At 41.7% G+C, this 11,030-nt stretch overlaps 1 protein-coding gene across 1 annotated transcript; it reads left to right on the plus strand.

The window, feature by feature from the left end:
* The first annotated feature begins 265 nt into the window (after nt 1–265).
* Nucleotides 266–2,999, plus strand: LOC110293699 (PRAME family member 12-like). The gene is made up of 3 exons (XM_021161564.2): nt 266–552; nt 980–1,549; nt 2,429–2,999. The coding sequence occupies exons 1-3, from the start codon at nt 266–268 to the stop codon at nt 2,997–2,999; spliced, it is 1,428 nt and encodes a 475-aa protein (XP_021017223.2).
* Nucleotides 3,000–11,030: the final 8,031 nt, after the last annotated feature.

Raw genomic sequence — 11,030 nt, forward strand, 5'->3', positions numbered from 1 at the left:
CAGGGGTTGGTAACCCATGCAGCAATGATTAATTATGTTCTCTGTAAGTGCTTACAAGAGAATCCACACGCTGCCAGTGAACTTTTGGCTTGGAGAACACAAGATTGGATAGGTGAGCAGACTGAGTTCTCCATTATTGCCAGAGAGCATGGGCTCTGGCCTTCTGGTTCCTGCAATGGTGAGACATAGGAATTTCCAAAACTTAGCCTGAAATTATGTCTGCTAAATGCTTCACCAGGTTCCTTCTGACTGAATATCTGTCACGATGAGCACCTACAACCCTCCCACACTCCTGCAGCTGGCACTAGAGGGGGTGCTGAGGAAGGATTCCATAGACTTCTCTGATCTGGAGGACCTGCCCATCACGCTCTTCCCACCACTCTTCACAGAGGCCTTCGGTGGTGGACACACAGAGATAATAAAGAAAATGGTGGCAACCTGGCCCTTTCCCTGCCTCCCTGTGGGGGCACTACTTAAAACCGCTGGTGTGGAGATGCTGCAAGCTGTGCTGGATGGCATAGATATACTGCTGACACAGAATGTTAGTCTCAGGTAAGCAAGGCCCAAGGGGGCTAGAAGGAGAATTATAGGGTAAGACACACATGAGTGCAGGAAGAATGGGGTCAACAGGACAGAGGCTAATGATGTCATCGACACGCAGGTCTATAGAATTACTATTCAAGTTGAAAGCTGATCTAGAAGACAGTCATAGATCAGGATGGCTCAGAGTACAAGTAGCCATGGTAGGATGAGCTTTTATGTGGCTTTCCTACAGATACTAGATATGGAAGAGACACAAGCCAAGAGCAACTGAATGGAGGGAAGCGGGGCATGTCTCCAGATGCAGCTCATGCAGTGTCCTTGCCTGCCTGGTGTGAGGTGCTATGATGGAGCTGACATTACACAAGTGGGATCCAAGCTGACTCCATGTTGGTTCCTGTTTTACATTATGAAACTTTGCCTTTATCCCTCACTGCAGGTGCAAGCTTCAAGTGCTGGACTTGAGATTTTTGCACCAGGATTTCTGGACTGGAAAACAGAATGCAGTCTGCCCAGCAGATATTTTGACCAAGAAGCAAGTTGAGGGCCTTCCTAACTATCCAGTGAGGCAGTGTTTTCAGGTAGTCACTAACTTGGCCCTAGTCTCTTCTCTAAACAAACACCAAATATGCTTGCTGCAGTGGGCCCAACAAAAAAAAGACTCTTTGCAGCTATGCTGTCTGAAGATGACGATTTATAACCTCCCACCAGTGGTTATCAGCGAGGTCTTGAACACTTTCCAGCCGACCTATATTGTGGATTTGGAAATACACACACGAGAGGTCATGTCCTTCCTAGGTTTCTTTGCCCATTTCCTTGGCCAGATGAGAAATCTTGTCAAATTCTATCTAAATCAAATCGACTTCTACTTTAGTGTTGCGAACACAGTGACAGATGGAAAGATTGGTGCTGCCAAATTCTTTTCTCAGTTCTCCCAACTCAACCATCTCCAGCATGTCTATGTGAATGGTGCCTACATTTCCTATGACAACATGAAAAAGTTGTTCAGGTAAGGAAGGGTGATGAGCTGTTTCAACTTTTCCCTTTACTTGGAGCATTAGTGGGCACCTGAGGTGTGCCAGTCACACAGGATGTTACAATAATGAAGTCATTATAGTATCAAAGTGTGTATTGTTTGGTTCTTAACCAAGCTCACATGGTTCAATACCCACTCCTTTAGCAGACTCTGAGCTAGGGTAGGGGATATTGAGAGAGCTGCCTTGCAAGCACGCCGGTTGTGTGGGTCAGATGCATTAAATATGCTTTGCATATTCCTCTTTGGGATCCAGGCAAAGGTAATGGAAGGAAAAAGGACAGAGCAGAGAGCCCTCAGCTGGAGAGGCTCGACACCTGCCCTCTACAAAGATAGATGAGAACAGGAACCAGTTTGTTCCTCTATTGGAATCACTCAGCCTTTAATTCCCCCTAAAGGAAAGGATGGTTTGAACACAAGTTGGGACTAAGTAGATGGGAAATCTGTGACACTGGGGTGGGGGTTTTCAGAATCAAGGATAGAACACTGAAATCAGGGATGGAGATAGTGGAGATAGTAGGATCATGGATAAAGTCTGCCGAACACAGGCCAAGATGTTGCCAGAACCTTACTGTGTTAGATCTTTTTAGTTATGCTCACCTGGAATGATGGTTGGCAAGCTCTAGTTCTCTGACAGAGTGAGGAAGGAGAGTTGCAGATCTATGGTCTGAGCCAATCCTACCTGATTGTAATATACCTCAGTAGAAAATGCTATGAGTAGACACCAACATGCTGTATCCCCAGGGTGGACATAAGCATAGACTGACACTACATATGCAGCTTCTCTGTCAGTGTCAATCTTACTAGTGTCCTCCAGCACCATGAGTCAGAACCAACATTTTCTTCTTTCTCTAGATGCCTGAAGAGTCCCTTGGAGACCTTGTTTTTTATTTTCTGCCGTCTCTCAATGTCAGACTTGAGACACATGTCAGACTGTCAGAGGCTCTATCAACTGAAACACCTATACTTAAAGGGTGTAGTGTTTTCCAAGTCATATTTCAAGAGTCTCCGAGTTCTCCTAGAGAATGTATCTGCAACTCTACAGACCCTGGGGTTAGAGCACTGCAGGATGAAGGACTCTCACCTCAAAGTCCTCTTGCCTGCCTTGAGCCAGTGCTCCCAGCTCATCTGTGTCAATTTCTTTGACAACCATTTCTCCAGTCCTGTACTGAAGGACCTTCTGCGATGCATGGCCAATCTAAGCAAGTTGACTGTAGAGAGGTACCCCGTCTCTGTAGTGTGCTATAATGACATAGGTGAAGTTATGGTGGAGAGATTTTTCCAACTGTGTCCGGAGCTCATGGATCTAATCACGGCTAAAAGGCAGCCCAAGAAAATCTTCTTTGCTACTGTCTGCTGCCCTCATTGTTTGAGACGCTGTGTCTATGACTTGAACACCACCAGACTTTGCCATTGTTGGGAGTAAAGAGGAGTTTGATTCTGGATGCTGGGAAATGAAATCTAAGAAAGTACATTCATCACAGAGTCCCAGAATTCAAGGCTTTGGATGCATTGGAATCAAAATGTTCAGTGTACAGAGACCTCAGGGGTGACTTGACATAAAGAATAATAGGATAATAATATCACGTGTCTTGTGGAATCAGAAAGACAGTACAGCATTTCTAAATGGGCCTCCATCAGGACAGGATCACCAGTGGCTTCCCCATGTTGTAAACATATAACCAATCTATGAACTGAATATTCTCCTTTGTACTTCTGAGTCACTGACATCAGTTTTAGGTTTATGATCCTGCTGTCCTATGACCTCAAGATGTATGATCAAGGAAATTATCATCTAAGCTACGTTGGAAGCAAAACACATGAAAGTCAATTATGACGTTATCTTCTACTCTTTACTTCTCACTGTTTGCCTCCTTGTTTTGTAAAGAGCACAGAATTTTCAAACTAATTTGTGAAGGACTCTTGAAAACCACCCTCTGTGCAGAACAATTCTTGGGATGATGGGATCGTGAGCACAGTGGCATTCCTACACAAGACCCTGAAGGCAAACACAGTTTAGAAACGGGGTGTAGGGGGGATTTTAGAACTTACAATTCCATCAGTGTTCACAGAGATGGGCTATCATAGGATTTGCTATGACCATAGGGCATCACACGCTTCCAAAATGTTGCATAGTTTTATCTGTGAAAGTATGGTACCAAAACATAACTTACTCAACACAAGTAGAGTGCACACTGTATCCATCCCCTGAGGGCCTGAACCCTCAACAGGTTAATTCCTACTCAGAAATGTAGAGAAAGGATAAACAGGCTTGCCATGCCTCAGGCACCTCTGGGATTCCTAATTTGCAGGTCTGGACAGTGTTCTTTAAGACCATGTTCTTTAGTTAGTTCAGCAACGAAGTCCCCCATGGAAGAGACTCATTCTGCATCTTCTGGTTCATTCTCTCTGATTTCATCTTCAAGTTGAGACTTAGTTTCCTCAACCTTTGTTGCCTCAGCATTTCAAAGCACTCATATACATACACACACACACACACACACACACACACACACACACACACACACACTATGTTTTAGGTTGTGTTGTCCAGATGATGCCAGCAGAAGAAACTCATCCTCTATTTCCAGCCTACTCAGTACCTGGCCCTTGGGTATGTACCTACCTCAAATAGAGCACCTTAGGGTCAGGGGAGATGGCTCAGCAGAATAGTGTGACTGTTACTCATTTAAACCACTGAGGATTCTTTTCTGGTACCAACCTGAAGACTCCCATTCATGTAACTCCCTGTAACTCTACTTCCGTTGTATCCTATGTTCGCTTCTGAACTCCTATGTGATGCATATAAGTGCATGCTGGCAAAACATACACTTACATTAAAATAAACATTCACAGTTTAAAAATACTGTTTAGCACTGGACAACCAATTGGTTGTCTTCCCTAAGGAAAACCACCTCTTCACTTCCTTGCTTTTCAGTTAGGGCACAACCCTCAAATTACTGATGCTAGAGAGACTTCAGTGTTGTACAGTTTGCCTCTGCGTTCCAACCAGAGGCTCCCATCCTCTCCCACCCCACCTGTGCCACAAGCAGACAGCTGGTTTCTGTGCTGTGTCCTCCTGCAGCAGGCTGGGGCTCCCTCCCCCTCCCCTCCCCCTTCCCCCTTAATGAGGATATTTTGAGGAGACAGTTCTCCCCACCTCTGTGTCTCCAAAAACCAACACTCCTCCTGATAACTTTCCAGGTGCCTGTCCTTGACACCTTAGAGAAAAAACAAACTCAAGGGAGACCATGGAAAAAGTAAAAGGTAAACAGGTCAGGTCACAGATAGTTACAACTGGCCATTACAATTAGTCCTTGAACAGACTCCCACTAGCCCCCCTCCCCCTTCAGTAATATTCTGCCCTCTACTCTCCTTTTCTGTGAATATTCACACTATTCCTATGTATATAAACCCAATGTTTTCTGGACTCAGGGTCACTTGACAGCGTTCACACAGTGAGTGCTAGGTAGGTGAACTGAGTTCCAATCTGAAAATAAAAGACCCTTGTGATTTGCAGTGGACTTTACAATTCTTGGGCTCGTCTGGGTTTCCCTTGAACTTAGGGCACAACACTGACAGTTCTTTGTGTAGGACTGAGATCCTGTAGAATTCTCTAGTTTGCCATGTTCACTGGTGTCATCCTTTTTCAGCTCCTATATGTGCAATCATGTTTGCCAAGCTATGTGTGTATAGCTTTTCCTACCATTAGGAGATGCAATCTCACAGCACACGCCCTGGTTCTTTAGAGCTTACAGTCCTCTTTCCACCTCTTCAGCAATGTTCCCTGTGTGTTTTGCAGATGTACCCTTTGGGACTAATGTCCACAATTCCGAATCTTTATTGGTTGTGGTTTTTTGTAGGGATCTCTGCCTGTTTCAAAGAGAAGTTTCCTCCATGTGGGGTAAAGACTAGAAACCCCTGTGGGTATAAGGGCAGATATTTATACATTGTTGTTAGGGATTATGCTTGTTTAGCACACTAGTCCTTGTAGATTCTCCTAAATTGTCAGCCCTGATATGACACATGTATCTCTTACTTAGGTTTTTATTGATGTGAAGAGACACCAGGACCAAGGCAACTCTTAAAAAAGAAAACAATTAATTGGGGCTGGTTTACAGTATCAGAGGTTTAGTCCATTGTCATCATGGCAGGAAGAATGGTGGCATGCAGGCCGAAATGGTACTAGAGAAGGAGCTGAGATTCCTCCCTTTCTTTCTTCCTTCCTTCCTTCCTTCCTTCCTTCCTTCCTTCCTTTCTTTCTTTCTTTCTTTCTTTCTTTCTTTCTTTCTTTCTTTCTTTCTTTCTCTTCTTTTTTTTCTTTTCTCTTCTTTCTTTTTTCTTTTTTGATTTATTTTTTATTTTATTTATTTATTTTTTTACTGGATATTTTCTTTATTTACATTTCAAATGTTATCCCCTTTCCCAGTTTCTCCCACTCCCAGAAACACCCTATCCCAGCCTCCCTTCTCCTGCTTATATGAGTGTGTTCCTCCACCCACCACCCACTCCCACCTCCAGCCCCCGATTCCCTTACACTGGGGCATATGGAGCCTTCATAGGACCAACGACCTCTCCTTCCATTCATGCCTGACAAGGCCATTCTTTGCTACATATGCAGCTGGAGCCATTGTACTCCTTGGTTGATGGTTAACCCTAGGAGCTCTGGGGGGGGGGCGGTCTGGTTGGTTGATACTGTGGTGTTGTGTCCGGCCAGCAGATCACAGCCTGGGTTCTAGCCTGGAAAGGCATTTTGGAAACCTGGAAGAGAAGAGGGGCTAGGCGGCGAGAGAAGGGAATGAAGCTAAGACAACATTCTGATCAAAGCTCAATTTTACTATTTCCAGACACTCAGTTATAAAGGAAGGGGGAGGGAACCCGATTTCCCGCCAAACAATCTCGGGGTCCAGTAGCAGGACGAACACGTGTGTGCCTCCAAGCAGCAAAGGCAGGGTCCAGCAGTAGGCGTGGCAGGACGAATGAGCAGGAAGCTCCACCCTTGAGCAAGCAGGTTCAAGCAGATGGGGGAAGGGAGACCACATATCCTCCCATTAGTTAACAAAAAAAATAAAATAAAAAAAGAAAAGGCTGGCCTGAGGCAGAAAAATTATCTATGCACAATAGTTCTGCCTGAGTTCTTAGGGCTAAAGAAAAAACCTGTTTCCGTGGGATTCCCTAACTTTTCTAATGGTAAACTGTATCTGGCTAAGACTGTCCTTATTATCCTAGTAAACCACTAACAGAATAGGCTCTGACTTTATAATGCTAATTAGTGCTGAATAGGTAACTTCCTGGTTGCATTTTAAGTAGGGCGTTGGAACCCTGGCTAAGTTTGACTAAACAAATTTGAAATACACTGAGTTGATATTCCTCCGCAATTTTGGATGACAGGCAGGGAAACAGGGAGAAGGGGTAAGACCTAGTACAAGGCCAATTGGCTTTATTATTTGGGTGGGAGGCAGTGAAGGGCTTGCCCTTTCGACAGTAAGGTCTCCAACCTCTCTCCCCCCTATTAATTAAGTTTAAATAGGCAATGCTTAATTGAGGTGATCAAATGATTTTCTCATCTGTAGATGAGTGGGCCTTTAACCTTGGCTTGAGTGGACATTGACCCGATTCCTCCCGTGGGTGTTATAACAACCCACATCTGTGGCTCTTGGTATCTTTTGGGGAGGGGAGGCAGAGCCTTAGGTATTTTTGGTTTTTAGCTGGAGTCAGATACCAACCTCTTTTAAATCAGGTGTGTCGCACAGGGAACTCAGAAACGGTCAAGCTGGACCTTCCCCCGCAGTAATCTCCTGCGCCAAGCGGTACCCATACTGTATTCGTCTGATCACGAATCAGTAGCGCAGGTCTGAGTCCTGCGTGGTCTCTAGTGGAGACTTATCAACCTCAGATTTAGCAAGGCCTAGACAAGAATTATGTCATTATTAACACCACTAATTGTGGTTAAAATAGGAGCTGGAAGTCTTTCCTCCTCATCCCTGTTATTCCCTTAGCCTGAGGAACTAAGGACACCTTGCAGTAACAGCAAGGGTGAAAAGCCAGAGGCCAGCTATGGGACTAAGCCCATCTATCAAAATAGGAACTAATCTCTGTAAATATTTGAAATTTCTACTTCCCTAGCTCTCTTGGTAAATCTAAATTCTATCTCAGACTGAAAGCCACGTGCTGGAATGTCCTTGGAAGGAAGATAATAGTCCACCTGTGTGCTCTTGGGGGAGGGGTAGGCAGGCCTGCAGGTCCGGCTGGAGAACGTAGATTGACCTACTTGAAAAAAAGAGATCCAGACAATTAGAGAGTAGCAATGCAAATTTTCTTTTTGGAGAAGTCAAGGTACTTTATTCGGTTGCAAATTGTAAGGCTAAAGCTATTCTCTGGACTCTGGTGGGGGAGCTGGCTCAGAGAGTAGCAGGAAAACAGCTTTTTTAGGAGCTTCAGTTTCCAGCTGAATTTTAAGCAAAAGAGGAATTTTAGTCCTCAAGGTGATACGTATAAGAAGATTTGGAATGTGTGTTCATCTGACTAATTAATCTCTCGAAAAAACACAAACCGAGCCCTTTCCCCAGATTAGAACCGGATCCTTTTATTCATAGTTAGGGGGTTTTTCCAATTTATTAATCAATAAGAATTAGAAGTAGAGCCGGGCGTGGTGGCGCACGCCTTTAATCCCAGCACTCGGGAGGCAGAGGCAGGCGGATTTCTGAGTTCGAGGCCAGCCTGGTCTACAAAGTGAGTTCCAGGACAGCCAGGGCTATACAGAGAAGCCCTGTCTCGAAAAACCAAAAACAAAAAAAAAATAATTAGAAGTAACTGTATGCCAGTGGCGATCCACTGCAGACTGACCTTTAATATCAGTTTGCAAAAAGTTTAGGACAAATAAGGCAAGATGAGCCTTTGGTGACCTTGGGGGAAATGCTCTGAATTAATTTTGCTAGGTAATTTAGAATATAGGAATCTCTAATAATTGGACTGAATATTAGACCAGTCTAAGATTGAGTTAGAATGGCTGGTCACACTGAAGAAAAGTGAAAAATCATTATGACTCTATTAAATGACTAATTTTACTAAGTCTGAATATACAGTCTCTGATGTACTATTGCCATAAAGTTAAAAGGCTAGAAGCTAGTCTAAACTGGAAAAATGACAAGCAAGGATGGATCTAAAACATGAATTTAATCTTTTAGTCCTTTTAATCAGGACACTGAGTTAACTTACCTGTTGGCTCGGCACACGAATTACTAATATGCTTCTGCAGCGTTCTGTGGAGAGAACCTGTTTTTCCCTTTCCTAATAAGGTAGCTGTTTTAGGATCAATCTATAAGCCAATAAGTAGATCCTTTTAAGATACTAAAAAGCATTTATTAAATTTGACATTTTAATCTCAAATTTTGAAAATAAAGGTATGTTTTAAATAGTGTGCATGGAAATGCACTAAATAGTATATATGGGGATACAATTTCTCTCTTTTATGTTTTAAGAGGTTAAAGTTTAAATTTTTACAATATCTAACCTTTTGAATTAATAACTTTTTGGACAAAACATTTTAAATATTTGGCTGTAAAGGGGCAGTGACTAATTGCACTTTCAATCATTTTTCTTAAGGAACGGTTGTAACTAGAAAGCTTGAAAAGTTAATAAGAGTCACACGTGCATAATTTATTTATTTATTAACTAGAAATATGTATAAGCAATTGTAAATTTGAGAATTAATAGTATCTGAGGGATGAACAATTTTAAGTAATTATGAGCTCAGAGATATAGCATTGACTATGATTGTTCAGCATTTTAAAACACCATCTACAGCACACAACTAGATTATTTGTGCTGGGAACAGGGGCAACTGTGTGTCTTAAGACTTTGCCCACAGCAGCTAGTTGGGCCCACGTGGGCCAACGATTGGCTGGGAGGATGAGAAAAATGACTTTACAATAATGTTTTTTCTGGCCAAAGAATTGTCTTGGGTACAACTAATTTTTAATTACCAATTAACAACAATTATAAAAGCTTTCTTTATTTTTTGTAAAACCTTTTGTAGTAAACTAAAACACTAAATAATAAAAGGATACTGTCTCTGAATCTTTTGGGTGAGAGCAAGGATTTAAGGTAAACTTCCCTTGAGAAGCATTAGTTAATAAAATATTTTCCACTTAGGAAACAATATATACTGAAAGATTAAAACTTTTGGCTTCTTGTAAAGAAGCAGAAACAATAAAATTTTTTCTTACATAATGTAAAGCTATATTAGCCATACGTAGAGGCAAAAATTTCTAGTGATTACCAGTTTACTAGAAGCAAAAATCTTTGAATTTAAGCATTATATTAAATATCTGAATAGATCTGGAACACTGTTAAAAAGAAATTTTCTTGAACACAGGGAAAAACCTTTTTAGGCATTGTTTGCAAAACAAAAGAAAGTCCACAAGCCCCTCTGGGGCTGCCCAGAGCCCTGAATTGACTCAAAGGTAAAATACTTTTTAATCTGAGCATCAATCTTAAATTTGCAATCAAACTGCAAGCTGCAGTCAATGAAACAATGGCAGTTTTAACCATAATTTTTAAGTTTTTTGTGCAAGGTTAGGATAATACCTATAACTTTGGGAAAGCAAAACCTAAGTTTAAAACAATTTATCACCTTTAAAATCAATATTAGAAGCATTACTATCATATTACGAAGTTTGGATGTCAATTAATACCTATGAATACCTATTAAAGCAAGCTTTAACGCTTTAATAAAGAGGCATTGCTTTAAATCTTATCTTAAATTTTACTATTTAGGATAGGAACCACGTTAATCATTATCTAAACTAGAAATATCTTTAGAGACCCAGCCTCTAGGGCTGCCTTAGGCCACGTGTCGGAAGGACTCTAAACTTGAGTTATCAAATTTAACATTAACCATCTGTAACAATGTAACAATTATTAATCTTAACCAACAACTTATGAGCTGAATGTGAAAACATGCAGAATACATTTTCAATAAAAAAGAACCAAATGAAGCAGTTAATTTTAGACCAATCAGAATATTAATTTTTGTAGCTACAATCATAGAATAAAAAAGCACTTTACCATTGTCAAACACATTAATCATGAACCATTTATCAGATTCGAAACTAAGAGGCTGTGCACTCGCTGCTTTTTCTTAAAACGACATTTTTTTTCCATCAGGGGCCCTCCTGCCACGTGTCTGGTTTTTGGCTGAAACACGTGGCAGCTCTTGGCTTTGCAGATAAAGTTTTTTTTTTATACCATCTTTATTATCCAACATAAAACATAGAACATTCATTCATACAGACTGGACACGAACATACATGAATACGAGAACAGATTGGTGCACCAGACATTGAACAAGACACAAAATGGGGGCAGAGTACTCCTGCTATTTGGGACAATTTCCGCCCTCATGATGCAGTTTTTATAACTGCGGCAATCCGCCTGATTATTAATTTCCTTTTAA

Source organism: Mus caroli, unplaced genomic scaffold (genome assembly GCF_978045245.1).
Source record: "Mus caroli unplaced genomic scaffold, Mus_caroli_1 scaffold_6, whole genome shotgun sequence".
Classification (NCBI taxonomy): Eukaryota; Metazoa; Chordata; class Mammalia; order Rodentia; family Muridae; genus Mus; species Mus caroli.